General features: G+C 42.7%; 1 protein-coding gene across 4 annotated transcripts; it reads right to left on the bottom strand.

The window, feature by feature from the left end:
- Window positions 1-2,734: 2,734 nt before the first annotated feature.
- Window positions 2,735-19,356, bottom strand: LOC147894803 (uncharacterized). Of its 4 annotated transcripts, XM_087385396.1 has the most exons (4): window positions 19,003-19,356; window positions 18,769-18,861; window positions 17,123-17,180; window positions 2,741-2,822 (listed from the first exon to the last, which is right to left on the bottom strand). In XM_087385396.1, exons 1-4 carry the CDS (start codon window positions 19,153-19,155, stop codon window positions 2,776-2,778), a joined length of 351 nt encoding a protein of 116 aa, XP_087241522.1. In that variant the 5' UTR covers window positions 19,156-19,356; the 3' UTR covers window positions 2,741-2,775. The 4 variants fall into 4 exon arrangements, with proteins under 4 accessions (XP_087241521.1, XP_087241522.1, XP_087241519.1 ...); XM_087385393.1 differs by having other exon boundaries at window positions 18,769-19,356; XM_087385394.1 differs by having other exon boundaries at window positions 17,159-17,180; window positions 18,769-19,356.
- Between the last annotated feature and the right edge of the window lie 505 nt (window positions 19,357-19,861).

The following is a 19,861-nucleotide window of genomic DNA, read 5'->3' as shown; positions in this document are numbered from 1 at the left end:
TGTGGGACCTCCTTTTGTTGCTACAAATCGTGCTGCTGCTCTTGCTGAGCTTGCTGTTTCAAGCCTTCTGGTCCCGTTTCACCTTTTATTCATCCTCATCTTGTGACCTCAATGTACCCCATGAAGATGCGATTCTTGCTCTTGTGATCTAACTTGATCTATCTTTTCACCTATATCCTTGAAGGACATGCACAAAAGTGTCAGAAACTTTCAAGTGCATAAGAACATGTCTTTTACTTGAATATCCCCTCGACTAGTTTTTTCATTGTCCTTTTCAGAAAGTACACCAAGTACCCAACCGAACCGGAAACTTTCAAGTGCATAATAACACGTTTTCTACTTGAATATCCCCTAGACTAGTTTTCCATTGTCCTTTTTAGAAAGTGCACCAAGTACCCATCATAGACATGCCTTCCTGTAGGATGGAGTGTAGAGGGGCAGATCTGCTCCTCTCTCCTACTCCTGATTGATACAAACAGGTGCTCTGAGGTATCTTGATGAGGCTGATGACTTCTGAGAGTTTGAAGCTCTGAATGGAGAAAAGAGGGGCCATTTATAGGCTGCCCTCGCTCCCTCCCTCCCTCCCTGCATGGCGAACTGGAACAGGGATGAACCAGTAATCTGAGCTGATCTGCTGGTAGGTCTTTTTGGTTGTTTACAGATCCAAGTCTGTTCTATGATAGACCCAACCAGACACTGGTGTATATAGGGACCTGCTTGCCCCTTCTCTTGGTTCTGGACACTCGTTGAAGCCTTCTCTTTGCTATTGTAGCCTCCCTCCTGCCATACCCTACTCCCTAGGGTTGCACTGACCCAAGTCAGACCTAGCAGCATGTCCATACGTCCATGACAACAATAGATCTGCTCTAGATCTGGCTGCCACATGGGCAGCAAAGCAGATGGATCCATGTGGACTGGAAGATTTGGCACTTAGAGGGGTTTATGAAGGATAGGGAGCCCATGAAACAAGCTGACCAGGGTCTCTCATCAGTTGCCTGGGTTGGGTCAATTTTGCACCAGGTCGGCCTTTCTATGGTCGATCCTAATGCCTGGTCTGGTCAGCTATAGGCAAAGCAATGAGGTCGGGTATGTGGCAGGGTCAACCCTCTCTTGGAAAGTTGGGCCCCTAAAAAGGGCAAGTCAGCCAGCAGGGAGGGTGGGGAGAGACTAGTCATCATCCTCAAAAAGAGGCAGCCTTGGGCCTCATTATACCCATCCATCACAAGAAAAAGAAGACCACTAAGACAAGTGGCAAGGAGGAGGGATAAGGGAAGTTATGGAAGCATGACATCTGTCTAGTGGATCAGCCCTTTGGCTGTCGACATGGGGCTTGACAGAGACCTTCGTATCAGCCCATGCCAACACGTTGTGGAGCATGGTAATATATATATTTTGCTGTGTACATTCTTGCGTACTTCTCCAGATTTGTATGTGTTCTTCATCTACTTGGGCACACACCTTCATGGGAGTGACCTAAGAGCAGTGTGATCCATTGGAACATTCTGCACAAAAGGGAAGGGTTGGGGGACCTTGGGGCTACTAGAGCAAGCATTCCTTTCCTTTTCTGAAGCACTATTTCAGAGCCCATTGAAATTTCTTTAGTGCTCACTCCAACAACTAACCTTTGCGTGGACGAAGGACACTCAAGCTCAATAAGGTGTACCTTTATCAAGTATCGGTTTGCTCAAGCTCAGTCAGATTTTTACTTCTTTTAGTTTATGCTTTTACGTTCTTCAGATCTGTCACTTGATGAATACCTATTTCTAATTGAGGGCAAGTCGAACCAATTAGTCAATCTACTACTTAATGAGCTTTAGACGATATTAGTTACTAGTGTAACGATAGCAGTGCAAACCAAGCCACTCATATGAAAAGTTGGGATCATTGCTGCCTCAAGAAGTAGCCAAAGAGATGATGTATGAAGGAGCATAGGCAAGGCGAATCGAAAGCATAGGCAGCACAAGGACAAGCCCTAAAAAATGAAGGATGATGAGAATTTTTCAGATGGAGGAGAAGACTCTCTCTCCCTCGCTCTCTGTCTCCCTCTCTCTTTTAAGACTCACCTCGAATCCTTTCATGTTGAGCACCTTTATCTTCAACTCCAGTTCCCTCCCAATGCAAACCAACATGAAGGAGTGGATTTTAGTTTCAAACTGTTCTTCGATCAAAATAATATCGCTGCCAAATACTGTCAGGTTATGATGGGTTTGATTCCCATACATCCAAAGATTAATGAGAGCTTCTGTGAGAGCTTCATCACTCTTATGCTTTCTCAAATGTTGTCGGAGGCAACTTGTAAATCCATAGTTGTGCTCAACTATCTCCTTGAACGATTGTTTCCCTGCCTCGGTAGTTATCTTTACATTGTTGGCTTTGAGCTACCTCATCTTGTCTCGTACGAAGTCTTTAAGTATGCCCCAAACTTTCAGTCACTAAGATCCCAAAGAGTTGTGTTTATGCATGTGCTCAGGCTTGAAACCCTACGAGAGTGAGAGAGAATGGCTTTCCTCCAACCGCTTCGAATGCGAGTCCAGGCTCCATTGCCCTTCCGCTTCCTCGCTCCTTTCAGTTTTTATACGATAATCCCTGATGGATTACTGTTGGAAGCCACGTACCTCCTTGCATTGAAGGATGTGCTCCTCAGTTGAGCACAACCATGGATTTGCAAGTTGCCTCTAACAATATCTGAAAAAGCATAAGAGTGATAAAGATCTCACAGAAGCTCTCATTAATACCTAGGCAGCACTTGATCCTGTGTCTAAAGGTGCCTCCGACTCACTTGATCATGTGGCTGAAGGTGCCTCTGACTTTGAATAGAACTCCTGCAACCAAAACCAATATTGCAAAACCAAAAGTCAATCTCTCTCTCTCTCTCACACAAAGAATAAACCTCCTGCAACCAAAATCAATGTTGCAAAACCAAAAGTCAATCTCTCTCTCTCACACACATATTCTTTTGGTGAAAAATACTTTTTTTTTGTGAAACACACTCATATTTTTTAGGTGAAGAAACCTCTTGTAACCAAAACTAATGTTGCAAAACCAATAGTTGACAACAAAAAAGAGGACCAAGCTAGAATACTATCAAGATCAAATATATCATTTATTTTGGTCATCTTTCATGACACCAGATGCTCCTGCTCAGCCATACATCAGTACTCCCATACCTCTTCTCTATCGCAGAAATATTGCCAAATTTCGCACACGGTCACATACCTTGACAATAGAGACAGGAGCTTGGCTAAATCTGTTGCGACATGTCAGAGTTTGCAGATTCTGCGATTCGCAGACAGTAGAGACAGAGGCACATATAGCCCTACACTATCCCTGATATTCACACATCAAAGACGACTATCAACGGATACTGACAGACACCACTCAAATCTCATTAGTTCTCTCCACTGCCTCTCCAACAGCGTTGGAATCTTTTGTCACTCGTCTCTTTTTGTACCGTTAAGAACTTGAAAATTCTTGACTCCTCCACAAAGGAGGAGATTTTTGTACAGAGGATTAGGTCCCATGGGTCATTTTTTACCCCCCGAGGACGATAATAAAATTCTACTTCTACTTCTCTCTCTCTCTCTCTCTCTCACACACACACACACAGCCATTCATACTTTCTATAAGGGAAACTCATTTATTATTATTGTCTTAATTTTGATGTCTCTTAACACTCCTACTGGTTGGACCATGGCTCCATTGGCTAGTTTGACCACAAGATTGATACTTTCCATCTTGGTTCAACCCCGTTTAATCTAGGACAGCTTAGTGACTATGCTAAGTCCTGCTCCTCCATCCAAGATTGCCATAGCATTCTTGTCTCGATAGGAGATGGACAGCACTATGTTTGTGTCATCACTCTCCAAGTACTATCGTACTTATTGATGAGCACCTTGAGGAGATCGGATTCTGCTACTTCTAGCTTTCAGAGGTGATCATTTTCCCATTCATTCAGTTGGAGAGGTCCCTCTAAAGACTCAGGTTTCCTCTTAACAATGTAGCGATGGGCATCTTAAGCTTGGTATATAAGAATGCAGCTAATCTAGCCACATCACGTGGTTGTGTGATTGGTTCACGTCCCTCTGACTGTGACTCTTCAAAGACAAACAAGGACATGTCATCATCTTCTATGGCCTAGTACCAAGCAAGGTCTTCTTGAAACATTCTCTGCCTTAGCAACGAGCGACCTGTTAACGATCCGCGTGATCCTTCCTCTTCTACTCTTTCGAGTGTGGGAGGGATTTTAGGGGCACTATTAAAATTTTGATAATTTGGATGGATCGTGTCCGGCCCCTTGCTAGTTTTGAGCCATTGCTCAAAATTTTCTTAGCAATCCCTTACCAACTGTTGCATCTCGGCCAAGTGTTGTTTCTCAATAATAGGGCTAGGATATTCTCCCTTTCCCTTAGAGATTGGAGGTTTCCTATAATTTAACGCTTCCTCCGTATCATTTCTGCCTTTAGGTAGTTGGCTAACTAGGTTTGAGACCAAAGGGGAGTGATTGGAAGAGGACGGGGTCAATAGGGTGGTTATGTCCTCATCGGACCCACTGTGAGTAATGACTCTATCAGATCCCTTTCCTACCTTCACTGCACCCGTATAGCTCGTATCCTTAGCTTGGGAAGTACTAGCCTTGTCACTCTTGGACTATTGATGGGATTCCTTACTCAACACCCTGGCTTGTGCTCTGGTTATCACGTTTAAGGACACCCCAAGAATCCTGGCCCTTTTCAATACTCAGCAAATTAATGCTGGTCCTGGAATCTTTGGTTGGCCTAGGGGTCCTACACATAGGGCAATCCTTGAAAAGATGTTCTACCCCACAACTAAAACAATGGTGCACCCGAGTTGCTGGCGATTGCTAAAGCCTTAGGTGGGTTGTCCTTGAAGGGGCAATCCTTCAAGAAGTGAGGTCCTTGGCATCCAAAGCACGGTACTAGTTGATTGGCCTGCATCTTATATGGACACTCACTGGCTCGGTTGGAACCTTGGCATGTGTAGCATTGTATTGGAGGTCTACGTGCCCAGGTGTTCATATCCCTAGCCCTTGGCGAGATTTGAGTTGTTTGGATATATTGCTCGTCTTGCATAATGTAATGGCTTATGTCATTGGACAGAAGGGGAGGACTTTCCGACTACGGATAGTCACTCACTGAAAGGCATGATCTGTCTCTTCCCATTCGCTAGGTGGCTCGTCTATTATCACCTGGTTCATGGGGGTGATTCATAATGGAAGATTTTGTGCCCTGTATTGCCCTTGGTTGGCAGAAGGGGCTCCTTGAATGGTCAATTATCCCTGATTAGACTGATTTGACAATGCGATCAAAGATAAGGGTGGCTTTGTTGATACATCGGTTGAAGAATCCCTCTAGAATAACGACATTGTGCTGTTTCATGATTTTCCCATCTCACGCAATGGGCACAATAAAGCGCCGGCCTAGCCCTTGTTAGAATTATTATTATAATTCAGCAGTGACCAATGTAATGTAATAAGTAGGTTAGGGGCACTTTTCCCTCATTTAGAGGTTTTTCCCCCTAACCACAATGAGTTCACTAACTACGGTTAGTGAAGGATAAGGTTTTGTCACTTAGACAAAACCCATCCCACTTCTTGTATTAGTCACTTCTTCTATTGCAAGCACTACATTCAACTCTCTTGCTTCCTACTCTCTCTCTCCATTTCCATCATTTGGTATCAAAGCCACTAGAGCTCCAGACTTGCTCTCACCCACAAGCTTCAGCTCAAGTGTGAGAAGCTACCTACCTACGAATCATTCCGTACATCCATAGTTGGCTGTTCCGTACAGCTCTCGTACCAACAATGTCTGTATCAGTGCAATCGTTCATACACCCAATGTCGCTCCAGTCGTACTCATTTCATACCAGCGCCAATCTGCTCTCAACTCCCGTTTGTACTGCAGAGTAGCACTGTCGCCATCTTGTACACTGCTCCCATGAGTAGTCCATACACTGCAGTACAGCGCCGTACATGCGCTATCTTCTAAACAACTCCCACCAGATGTTGTACCCCCGACAACATACCTGTGCCGTACCTTCGCTGTACGACCGTCGTACAACTAATAGCAGACAGTCGTACAGTTGGCCGTACACTTGCATCAGTCCGTACACATGTTCCATGCACTATCCGTACTGCTCTCGTCAGTCCTTTCGTACGTACCTGCAATAGCTCTGCTACTAGCACGTATTAGCCCGTACAACAGTACGATCATCCGTACTATTTTGATCACCTATACCTACATTGACATTTGGACCGTACAGCTCTCGTTAGCTGTCCGTACGACCATATAGTCCATACTGTACGGGTTGTTCTAGTCTTTCTGAACAAGGGTGCCTTGGTCATTTGGAGAGTTCTCATTGCAGGTGAATCTTGCAGGTTTTTTTTATCTTTGTCAAGCATTCGTGCAGTGAGCCATTGTTCGGCTGTGGATTCAAGCAGGTGCATTTTGGGATTGAGGGTGTGCTCATTTGCACACATAGGCAGTAGAATTTGGTTCTTTTTGCATATAAATTGCAAATTGGGGCTTCCAGTCAATTTGCCCCTTTTTGAGTTGCAATTTCTTGCAAAAATTTGGGGCTTTTTGCTTTACACAGCAATTTCTTGCATTTTGGGGGCTTTCAGGCAATTTGCCCTCTTTTGGATGCAATTTCCATGAAGAAATTGGGGCTTTTAGCATTCTGATGCAATTTGGCAGTGTACAAGCATTTTGGGACTGTTGCAAGCAATTTTGGACTCATTTTGAGTGACATTGCAGACATTGGCAAATTCTGTAGAGTTTTTTGGAAGTTTTTGAGAGCATTTGCATGACAAATTGAAGTGCATTTTGAGCCTTTCACAAGCTGTGATAGTATTTGTCACTGTGGGCATATTATTCTTTGCAAACTTTACTTGTGCATTTTATATCCCACGAAGGGACTTCACTTGGTCTGTCTACTGTATTTTTACTGAGATTATCTGGTGAAAATGGCTCATAACAACTCAAATGAGGTGTTCGGGGTTCTCACACAGGAGGATAAGTTGGATGGCACCAACTAGTCCTTGTGGAGTTTCATGGTTCGCAATATCTTGGTTGGCAGAAATCTTTGGGATTATGTCAATGGAGATGAAGAAACACTAAATACAACTCCTATACCTGTCACTCCTACAGCTAGAGGCAGGGTTAGAGATACAAATACAGCATAAGTGATTGGAGCATCCACTCCAGGAGCTCCCACAGTAGAGCAGAAAAGATGGGAGTCTAGAGATGCACGAGCTCTTTCAGTAATTTCTCTTTCAGTCAAGAGGTTCATTATACCTCATATTCGGTCATGCAAGACATCTATGGCAGCTTGGGTAATACTTGAGAGTATGTTTGCAGTAAGGAACGATGCCAGGGTTTCCTTTCTGAAGCGAGAACTTTCCCATACACATATGGAGGAGGGAGATTCCATGAATTCTCACCTCACAAAGCTTCAAGATCTCAGGGAACAATTGCTTAACATTGATGAAGTCATTCCGGATTCAGAGATGAACTCCACCACTCTGAACTCTCTTCCCGAGTCCTATCTCGGTTTCCACACCTCGCTGAATTTGTCATTGAGGGGGGGCAACAATCCTCTCTCCTTTCATGAGTTGGTAGGACTTCTGTTACAGGAGGAACAAACATGCACAAATATGGCAACCCGGGCTGGCGAGCATGTTATGCTCTCCAAGTTCAAGCCCAAGGGTAAAGGGCAGCATAAGCCACATGCCAATCAGCCCACACATCAGCATAAAGCTGATTCTGGACAGCCTTCTTATAAGGCATAGGGTGATACAAACAAGCAGAAAAAGAAGGGCATCCGTCATTATTGCAAGAAGCCAGGTCATTATATTGGAGAGTACAAGAAGCGCATAGCCAAAGAAAAGAAAAGGGATTCCGGTATGGCTATATCAGATGCATCAGGTCCACATTGCCATGATGGAGGAGATGTTGCATCCAACTTGGTTGAAGAGCACTATGCCTTTTTGACTTGCACTTCAGATTTTTTAGTGGGTAGTTCAAATACTACTTTTTGACTTGCAGTTACGATCCTTCAAAGGATGAATGCTCTTTCAATGTTGATGAGACACTACATACTTGGTATTTTGATAGTGGTGCTTCAGAGCACATCACTTCCAAGAGAAATCTGTTTGCAACTCTGCATTCTTCACCCACCAAGAAGAAGGTCACTTGTGCAAATAATTCTTCTCATTCAATGTGTGCAGTGGGAGATATTATTCTCACATCCACTGATGGCACAGATTTCAGAATTTCAGATGTACTCTATGTGCCAGGTATAAAGAAGAACTTGCTTTCAGTGTCCTCACTCAATAGAGGAGGATTTCAGGTTGTTTTTTATGATGACAAGTGTGCAGTTAGAGACAAAGAAAATGAATATGCTTTGAGGTTGTCTGGCACTTTGTATCGGGGTCTTTTTTAGCTTGATTTATATGAAAAAAGATCTTGCATTATCAGTTAGCACTCCCACTGCTGCGATGCATAATGCAGAGTTATGGCATGCTAGATATGGGCACATGAGCTATGACAGCTTAATGACACTTCAGAGGCATGATATGGTTGATGCATTACCTCCTTTGGAGTCGCCGCCTCCTCATGCATGTGAAGGTTGCATTCTTGGCAAAATGCATAGGCTTCCCTTCAAGAAGGATGGTGCAGTGAAGGCTACAAGAAAATTGCAGCTTATTCACAGTGATGTCTGCGGTCCCATGAGGACACCTGCTTTTGGGGGTTATTTTTATTTTGTTGCATTCATAGATGACTTTACCAACTACACTTGGGTCTATGGTCTCAAGGCAAAATCAGAAGTGTTTATGCATTTCAAACACTTGCTATGGTTGAAAATGAGACACGACTCAAGGTGCAGACACTTTGCATAGATCGAGGGGGGGAATACATGTCTCATGAATTTGAGACATTTCTGAAAGAAAAAAGCATTATGCATCAGCTTACAGTGAGGCTTACACCTCAACAGAATGGCAAAGCTGAACGGAAGAATCACGCCACCATGGAAATGGATAGATGCATGCTCACAAGTAAGAAGTTGCCTCACAGGTTTTGGCTGGAAGGCCTCATGTGTGCAAACTATATTTTAAATCGGGCTCCTACAAAGGCTTTGAAGACAATCACTCCCTATGAGGCATGGCATGGGAGAAAGCCTTCAGTGGACCACTTCAAAGTTTTTAGCTGTGTTGCATATGCCCACGTGCCTGTGGAGTTCAAACACAAGTTGTTAGATAAGGTGCTAAAATGCATTTTTGTGGGTTATAGTTCACAAATCAAAGGCTATCATCTCTACAATACTGCTACACGCAAGAATTTTGTTAGTTGAAGGATAAGGTTTCGTCACTTAGAAAAAACCCATCCCACTTCTTGTATTAGTCACTTCTTCTATTGCAAGCACTATGTTCAGCTCTCTTGCTTCCTGCTCTCTCTCTCCATTTCCAACAGCCCTAAGATAAGGGCACTCATTAGTGGGATGGTTTCCAGTGTAGACTCCACACCATACATTGTCTCTGCATGGGAATAAGTGTGGATTGCTAGGAGCCTCTTTTGATGTTCCTGCCATTCATTACTGGCCCAACTTGTTCAATATCTGGGTAGCCAACTCTTCCATGGTTGGCATGTTAGGCATCATGTTCGCATCCTTAGCTGCTTTTGAGGTCGAGGCCTGTGTTGGTTGGGACACAGCGGGAGGGAACTGAGGGTCTATTATTCTCCTTCATGTTATCACCTAGGCATATTGTCTCCTTGTTGCATAGCTCGAATGAGGTAAGATTCAAAGAAATCAGGTAATCATGCAGCTTAGCATCCCCTAACCCTATGAGGAAGCATGGCAGAAGCTGCACCTCGCTCATCCTCTCGTGGAGTTCACATCGCCAGTTCAAATGCTTGATCCTAGCAATATAGTCCCTTAAGCATTCGGCCTCCTTCGGCTTCACTTCGTAAAGCTGATTATTCGGGTTCCACTTGGGACCACTTGGGGAAAATCCCAAAATAAAAGATTTTCTAAGTGTATCCCAATTGATTTTCTCCTCTGGATTCAAGGACTGGTACCATTGCCCTGCCTTACCGTCGAGACTTAGGCCGAATGCATTGATCTTTTTATGGCCTCTTATGTCCCCGAATGTGTTGCATATTTTCTCAAACCTCTTTACATGAGATACAGGGTCTCCTTCTCCTAATAATTTCATAATAAGTTTGGAGATAGTGACCAGTTTACTCCTAGAGGAGTTGGTATCCCTACTCTTGGGTGCTGGTGGCATGGCACCCCTTCCTTGTGCTTGCACTAGGAGCCTCATAGCTTCATCGGATAATATGGTCTGAGGTGCCGAAGGTTGTTGTAGATAGGGCACTCCTCCTGGCCCATAAGGGAGTGATTGGGCATTGAGTAGAGCATTGTGGTGCATTTTGAGCCTTTGACAAGCTGTGACAGTATTTGTCACTGTGGGCATATTTTTCTTTGCAGATTTTACTTGTGCATCTTCCATCCCAAGAAGGGATTTTACTTGTTCAGTTTGCTGTATTTCTGAGTTTATTTGGCGAAAATGGCATAGAACAACTCAAATGAGGTGTTCGGGGTTCTCACACAGGAGGATAAGTTGGATGGCACCAACTACTCCTTGTGGAGTTTCATGGTTCGAAATATCTTAGTTGGCAAAAATCTTTGGGATTATGTCAATGAAGATGAAGAAAGACCAGATACAATGCCTATACCTATCACTCCTACAACTAGAGGCAGGGGTAGAGATACAAATACAGCACAGGTAATTGGAGCAGCCGCTCCAGGAGCTCCCACAGCAGAGCAGAAAAGATGGGACTCTAGAGATGCACAAGCTCTTTCAGTAATTCTCTTTCTGTCAAGAGGTTCATTATACCTCATATTCCATCACGCAAGACATCTATGGCAGCTTGGGTGATACTGGAGAGTATGTTTGCAGCAAGAAACGATGCCAAAGTTTCCTTTTTGAAGCGAGAACTTTCCATACACATATGGAGGAGGGAGATTCCATGAATTCTCACCTCACGAAGCTTCAGGATCTCAAGGAACAATTGCTGAACATTGATGAAGTCATTCCGGATTCAGAGATGATCTCCACCAATCTGAACTCTCTTTCTGAGTCCTATCTTGGTTTCCACACCTCGCTGAATTTGTCATTGAGGGAGGGCAGCAATCCTCTCTCCTTTCACGAGTTGGTAGGACTTTTGTTGCAGGAGGAACAAACATGCAAGAATATGGCAACCCGGGCTGGCGAGCATGCTATGCTCTCCAAGTTCAAGCCCAAGGGTAAAGGGCAGCATAAGCCACATGCCCATCAGCCCACACATCAGCATAAAGCTGATTCTGGATAGCCTTCTTATAAGGCATAGGGTGATACAAACAAGCAGAAAAAGAAGGGCATCTGTCATTACTGCAAAAAGCCAGGTCATTATATTGGAGAGTGCAAGAAGCGCATAGCCAAAGAAAAGAAAAGGGATTCTGGTATGGCTGTATCACATGCATCAGGTCCACATTGCCATGATGGAGGAGATGTTGCAGCCAACTTGGTTGAAGATCTCTATGCCTTTTTCACTTGCACTTCAGATTTTTTAGTGGGTAGTTCAGATACTACAGCCACTAATGATGATGACCCATATGCTTTTTTGACTTGCAGTTACGATCCTTCAAAGGATGAATGCTTTTTCAGTGTTGATGAGACACTACATACTTGGTATTTTGATAGTGGTGCTTCAAAGCACATCACTTCCAAGAAAAAGCTGTTTGTAACTTTGCATTCTTCACCCACCAAGAAGAAGGTAACTTGTGCAAATAATTCTTCTCATTCGGTGTGTGGAGTGGGAGACATTATTCTCACATCCACTGATGGCACAGATTTCAGAATTTCAGATGTACTCTATGTGCCAGGTATAAAGAAGAATTTGCTTTCAGTGTCCTCACTCAATAGAGGAGGATTTCAGGTTGTTTTTTAAAATGACAAGTGTGCAGTTAGAGACAAAGAAAATGAATATGCTTTGAGATTGTCAAGTACTTTGTATCGGGGTCTTTTTCAGCTTGATTTATATGAAAAAAGATCTTGCATTATCAGTTAGCACTCCCACTGCTGCAATGCACAATGCGGAGTTGTGGCATGCTAGGTATGGGCACATGAGCTATGGCAGCTTAATGACACTTCAAAGGCATGATATGGTGATGCATTACCTCCTTTGGAGTCACCTCCTCCTCATGCATGTGAAGGTTGCATTCTTGGCAAAATGCATAGGCTTCCCTTCAAGAAGGATGGTGTAGTGAAAGCTACAAGAAAATTGCAGCTTATTCACAGCTATGTCTGCAGTCCCATGAGGACACCTGCTTTTGGGGGTTATTTTTATTTTGTTGCATTCATAGATGAATTTACCAACTACACCTGGGTTTATGGTCTCAAGGTAAAATCAAAAGTGTTTATGCATTTCAAACACTTTGTGGCTATGGTTGAAAATGAGACAGGACTCAAGGTGCAGACACTTCGCACAAATCGAGGGGGAGGAGTACATGTCTCATGAATTTGAGACATTTCTGAAAGAAAAAGGCATTATGCATCAGCTTACAGTGAGGCTTACACCTCAATAGAATGGCAAAGCTGAGCGGAAGAATCGCACCACCATGGAAATGGATAGATGCATGCTCACAAGTAAGAAGTTACCTCACAGGTTTTGGCTAGAAGGCCTCATATGTGCCAACTATATTTTAAATCGGGCTCCTACAAAGGCTCTGAAGACAATCACTCCCTATGAGGCATGGCATGGAAGAAAGCCTTCAGTGAACCACTTCAGAGTTTTTGGTTGTGTTGCATATGCCCACGTGCCTGTGGAGTTCAGACACAAGGTGTCAGATAAGGTACTAAAATGCATTTTTGTGGGATATAGTTCACAAAGCAAAGGCTATCGTCTCTACAATCCTGCTACACGCAAGATTTTTGTCAGTAGAGATGTCATATTCTTTGAAAATTCTGCACATACAAATGCTGAATTTCAGATTCCGGCCTCTTTAGATAATGTGTTTGAGGGGATGCTTCCTATAGCATTTGGTTCCCCCGATGAAAATCAGAATTTACAGCAACCGCCGCCAGCTCCACAAGTACAGATTCAGCCCCCAGCTGAATTGGTACAACCTCAAGGTGTGGATGAAGTTGTCAGGCAAGAAATTCAAGAGATACATGCTGCCAAAACAGTGCCGCATTGGTTGCTTCATACTCTCAAGGAGAGTAGGCTTGAAGCTCCATTGCCTGGCAAAACTCGTAGTGCAATAAGGCACATGGAGGGAGCTCATTCAGTTGAATCAGCTTATGCAGGTACTCTTCTTGATGAGGAGGAGCCTGAGACATTTGAAGAAGCAAAAATGTGCATTGGATGAATGCCATGCACGATGAGTTGCAGTCCATTCATAAAAATCAGACTTGGGATGTTGTGGATTTGCCACCTGGTAAGAATGCCATGGGTACACGGTGGGTTTTCAAAGTCAAAAGAAAACCAGATGGGTCCATTGATCGGTACAAGGCAAGGCTGGTTGCAAAAGGATATGCTCAGAAAAAGGGCATAGATTATGAGGAGACTTTTGCTACTACATTCAGTATGACAACCATCGGGTCAGTTATAGCCATGGTTGCAAATTTTGAATGGAATGTTCATCAGTTGGACATTAAAACAGCTTTCCTTAATGAAGACTTGTTGGAAGAGGTTTATGTCAAACAACCTCCGGGCTTTCAAATTTCAGAAAATGCACTTCAGGTATGCAAGCTGAATAAAGCTTTGTATGGGCTGAAACAAGCCCCACGTGCATGGTATGCCAAAATAGATGCCTTTCTGACCAGCAAGGGGCTGCACAATAGTCCAATTGAGAGCACCCTCTACATCAAGAAGGATGGGGGGGATATTCTTGTCATCATTCTTTATGTAGATGACATGCTGCTCACTGGATCAAATGAGAAAGTAATTGCAGATTTCAAGGCCCAATTGAAAGCTACATTTGATATGTCAGACTTGGGCTTGTTACATTTCTTTTTGGGGATCCAGTTTGTTCAAGAGAAACATGGCATTATTATGTCTCAGACCAAGTATGTTCAAAAGCTCTTGGACAGATTCAACATGCATGATTGCAAGCCTAGGTCCACTCCCATGGAGCCGGGGCTGAAGCTTACAATGCATGATGTGGGTGAATCAATTGATGTCACACTCTATAGTCAGGCTGTTGGATGCCTCATTTATCTCTGCAATACACGACCTGATATTCAGTTTTCAGTTTCTCAAGTGAGCAGGTATATACACAGCCCAAAGATTATGCATTGGCAAGCTGTAAAATGCATCTTCCGTTACTTGGAAGGTACAAAGTCTTTTGGCTTGATGTTTCCCACGGGGGGTGACTTGCAGATGCGTGCTTGCAGTGACTCAGATTGGGCTGGAGACTATGATACTAGGTAGTCCACCAGTGGGAATTGTTTCTTTCTAGGACATGCTTGCATTTCTTGGTTGAGCAAGAAACAATCTACAGTGGCTACCTCCTCATGTGAAGCTGAGTACAGGGCAGCTTTCACAGCGACAGTTGAATGTGTTTGGCTACGTCATTTATTTGCTGATCTTCATCTTTCATTGGAGGATCCTTCTCTGATTCTGACTGATAGTCAGAGTGCTATAGCAGTGGCAAAGAATCATGTGTTTCATGCTCGCACGAAGCACATTGAGGTTCACTATCATTATTTCAGAGAGAAGTTGCATGCAGGAGAGATCAGTATGATCTATGTGTCAACACATGACAATGTTGCAGACATCTTCACCAAAGCACTTCCACGTGAAAAGTTTGAGGCATTTCGCAGTGCCCTGAACTTATCTCCTTTTGGTGATTGATCATTTCCTTATACATGACATTGGCACTGCAGGGGGGTGTTAGAATTATTATTATAATTCAGCAGTGACCAATGTAATGTAATAAGTAGGTTAGGGGCACTTTTCCCTCATTTAGAAGTTTTTTCCCCTAACCACAGTTAGTTCACTAACTACAGTTAGTGAAGGGTAAGGTTTTATCACTTAGACAAAACCCATCCCCCTTCTTGTATTAGTCACTTCTTCTATTGCAAACACTACGTTTAGCTCTCTTGCTTCCTACTCTCTCACTCTCTTGGTTTCTGACAGTTTAACTCTTTGTAATCGAGCTTTCTACTCTCAAAAGCTATTACCCCATGATCTTGCTTTGAACAGCCCCAACCATTTGCCACTAGCATCTGCTTCCACAATGAATGGCTGCGAAAAGTCGGGCCATACCAACACTGGGGCATGACTCAACACAAATTTCAGATCTTCAAAGCTGATCTGCGCTGCCTTTGATTACAAGGAGGCATCTTCTTTGGGAGATCCATGAGAGAGGCTACCTCTTTTGCAAAATGACCTATGAATCACCTATAGAACGATGCAGGGCCCAAAAGCCCTCTCAACTGAGTGGGATTGCATGGCTGCAGGGATTCCCTTGCATTTCACCTTTAAAGGGTCCATTCGAATCCCATTCCTGCCCACAATGTGCCGAAGATATCCAACCTCTTCTATCATAAAATTGCACTTGCAGGCTTTAGCATAGACCTTCAAGATTTCCACCACCTATCTGTGCTCCTGCTCGCTTTTGCTTAAATAAGGATGTCATCAAAGCATAGAATAGAAGTGGTAGCAATGTCATGTCCATCAATGCTTGAAAGGTGTCCAGTGCATGACTTTGAGCTCATACAATTGTTCATCACCCTCTTTCCTCCTAATATGGTACGCCGTGGCCTTGTTAAGATCTCTATAATCAATGCACATGGTATGAGCCATCTTTCTTTTTAACCAAAAATACCGGCAAGTCAAAAGGACAATTGCTATGAGAAATGAAGTTCTTCTCAAGCAACTCCTTTCCATGCTTGCTACTTCCTCCCGTTCCACCTTAGAGGGGACGATACTGAGCCTTGTTGATGGGCTTGTTACCAAGCTCCAAGACTAAAGCATCACCAAGCTGATATGGCATGTCAACAAATATATCAGTAAATTTTGACAATAATTGCCGCATGTCAACATCCTCCACAAGTGGGACATTCCTCGTCTAAGGCTCAGTCAAACGCAATGCATAAAGGCACTCTCTTTCTTCAGTTTTCTGGCCAACTGCATTGCTTAGATCAGCTCCATTTTGGGGGTTGTCAGACTCTGCAATACCAATGGTTTGCCTTTGTGTGCAAAGCAAAGAGTCTTAGCATTCAGATCGACACTAAACTCCCAAGAGATTTCATCCAATCACATTCCAAAACAATGTCAATTGGACCCAAACAAGGCAAATAGATCTCCTACAAAAGTAGAGTCAGATCCGGGCATCCTGGCAACATAGCCTACTAACCATGTGATGTTCATTAGTATCCTTGACTCTCAACCCATTGTCAATCTCCGTGCATGCAAGCTCTTTTCTGCACGGTCTTCGTGTTTATGAAGCTATGGGTACTCCCACATCCACTCCACTCGGCCACCACCTATCGGCTCAATCTCTTGCAATAGCTGGTACGATGATGAGTGTAAGGCACTATGCCACCAACTCACCTTCGAGACTAAGCATGCACACTTTCTCACATACCATCCACTCCACTCACCCACCGCCTTCCCTCCACTAGGGACACGGCCGAGGAGGGTGACGGTGGCACTTATCCGAGGAGACTGTGCACAACAAACCATGCAAGTTGACCGACATCAATGCTCTTTCATGGGTTTCATTCCTCTCCAGCACCCATCACCACCGGTCTCTATTTGCCGAGACCCTCCTATCCATTCTCAAACACCTCCATGGTATGTGCCTTGTAGGCATAAGTGTAGGCACTTGTAGTGTTAGTGCCTACACTTAGTCCTATGTGACACCTAGGACACTTAGTCCTAGGTCTAGGTACAAGTACTTTGTACTTGTATGTTTTCGATTATCTAAGATTTGACGTGAAGGCTGTTCTATTACGACTCTTTGCTACCTGCTCTCTCTCTCTCTTCTATTCGATCCTACAGATTCTCGATATATCTGAATACACTGCTGGAGATAGAAATGCATTTATAAATACCATTGTAATCTTCGAACATTGTGAAGTATGTCATACCATTCGAAGGGGAAATACTAACCTGCCACCATCCAACATAACATTTTATTAGAACAATACATGTTACATTAGGAAGGAAGGTTTAAAACACATCTCGCCAGTTGTTATCCATGTCACAACTAATATCAATACTATTCACACTTAGAGATGTTATGTCAAGTGTACATCTGTTCGATTTTTATCTTGTCATTTGTCTCGACATTGCAATGTAAGGTTACTCGGTATGCTAATTCAATGAATCATTGAGTGTATCTTGGCTCAAATGGTTTTGTTTTTTATGACGTAGATGTTATTTTTGATTGAGAAGTCATCCTTGAATGAGACATATTTTCTCATGTGACGTCCCATGCATTGTTTAATACATGAACAAGTGTACCATGCATTTATTGCTCATGAATATTCACGGCTATCGCATTCAACACTAAGATATGGCTGAAGAGAGAACAACTATATACCCAAATCAAACATGTGCCAAGAACCCTAGCTTCTCACCAACTATCACCACAAACAAACATACCTAGAACAAAAATAAAAAATAAAAAAATAATAAATAAAAAGAGAGATAGAGAGAAAGAAACTACATTGAAAAGGATAGAGCTAAAAGATTACGATTCACAATAGAACTAGAGACATCTAAAACCAAAACATCTTAATTAATAAATTTAGGACATGAGTAAAAAAGACAAAGAAGAAAGAACACTCCCTTGATCCTAATCCTAAACTACAAATGTTCACAATGAAAAGAATAACGATAAGTAGAAAGAGAAAGAGGAAACTCTGTAATTAAAAATCTAACCTAATAGACTTAACATCAAACACGAAAAGAAAAATTAACGCGAAAATCACAAAAGAAAATTTAGTCTAGCATTACAATCTCAGAGGCTATGATTATACGTAAACCTATCTGAATGTACTCCTATAAATCAATATCCACCAAATCTATAGACTTATATATCTCTATATATATATATATATTTTTTAATATATTTATTTATATATCTATCTAGATATATGTATATATGTATGTATGTAGATATATATATAATCTATCTAGCTATATGTATATATGTATGTATGTAGATATATATATATATATATCTACATACATACATATATACATATAGCTAGATAGATATATAAATAAATAAATATATATGTATGTATGTATGTATATTTATATTTCTACAAATTGAAAGTTACTACTATAACCTTTAATCCTCAATTGTACTAGACTCCGCTATCACTCTATCTTCCTAAAAGACAAAGACCACCTCCGGCTAGGGAGGACCAGACATTGACGAATCACTAAATAGATGAGATGGAGAGGACATGGGATCCTTGAAACAAAAAATTCTTATCGTAGAGAGTGAACGAAAAGAGGAGCATCTTCTTCAAATGAGATAATGCATGAATGCATCCTTTAGAATAAGTGCCACGCCAGACCAAATTCTCAAGAAACTTAACAGATTGCCGACATCTAATAAGAGAGTTGAAGAAAGATCAACCTAACTAACAACCGAAAATCCGAGATCCTCCAAAATGATGCAATCAGAAAGACACAAGATTAACGAAATGACTAACGCTCCAAAAAACCTTAGGCCGAGGCTTACCTTTAAAGCATAAGAAGGATTAGAAAAGACCACGACCATCTGAAGATGCGCCAGGAAAGCCCACAAGAATGATACCCGCTCCTTCTCAACTTTCTTACCCACAGAGAGCTCCGCCCAGTTAGGAAAACCGCCACTGACAGACGTTGTTAGCACCACCTCAAGCACATCTTCAGGAAGGCAAGAGAAAAGACATAAGGCTTGACCACGAGCTAGCATAGGGACCGGTAGCTCTACCATGAGAAAACGCCACGGAACCGGAAGGTACTGAACACGAAAGCAGCTCTCAACGGCTCCATGCCAGCAGGGCTTCAATGCCCGAACCCCCTCCGTGCAAGTCGAGAACAGGAAGAATAGAGGAGAATAGAGCAGCAAGAAGGCCAAGCTCATGCACAACACCTTAGGCCCCTTGCTTTTGAGAAGCTGAACACGTCACGCCAACTGGCGTGACTTTCGACCGAAGAGAGAAGACCCGTGAAGGAGATGAGGCCTGACTAAGAGATGTAACGAAAGCTTTACGACCCAGTCGATTGAAGATGAAACCGAGCCTCCTTGCTTATAACACGAAAGGCATGGCCTTCAATCCCTCATATCAAGGCTTCCCAAGATATAAAATTATTTGTTTTAAGTCGTGCCCATGAAGATTATAGTATTACCCGACAAGAAAGCAAATAGAAATAGGCACATCCGAGGCTGTGTCAAGAGCAGATATGCAAGGATTACAACTTGCTTCTAATATTGGTAGAGAGGCAACAATACATATGCAAGCATCACAATCTACTTCCGAGAGGGCCACGAAGAATATGGTGTAATTGCACTATATATTGTGGTACCACTTTCACAAGACATAAACAAATTCAACAACATACAAGGATTCTCTCAAATTTAGGATTTTCTACATTGGCTGAGGATCCTAATGGATGTTGTGAAGGAAATATTGAATGGGAGGCTGATCTTATTAGAGATGAGGAGAATTTTTTTGAGGACATACACTTTGGAGATGAAGAGGATCTACTACAGGACATTGATGAGGATCTACAAAGTGACTTTACCTTAGAAGATAGAATCGTAGAAAGATGCATTGAGATGCAAGGAT

Source organism: Dipteris shenzhenensis, chromosome 14 (assembly GCF_047967505.1).
Source record: "Dipteris shenzhenensis isolate YYH24624 ecotype China chromosome 14, Dip_SZ_1.0, whole genome shotgun sequence".
Taxonomy (NCBI): Eukaryota; Viridiplantae; Streptophyta; class Polypodiopsida; order Gleicheniales; family Dipteridaceae; genus Dipteris; species Dipteris shenzhenensis.
The sequence above is the reverse complement of the archived record's forward strand: the minus strand, read 5'-3'. Positions and strand labels throughout refer to the sequence as shown.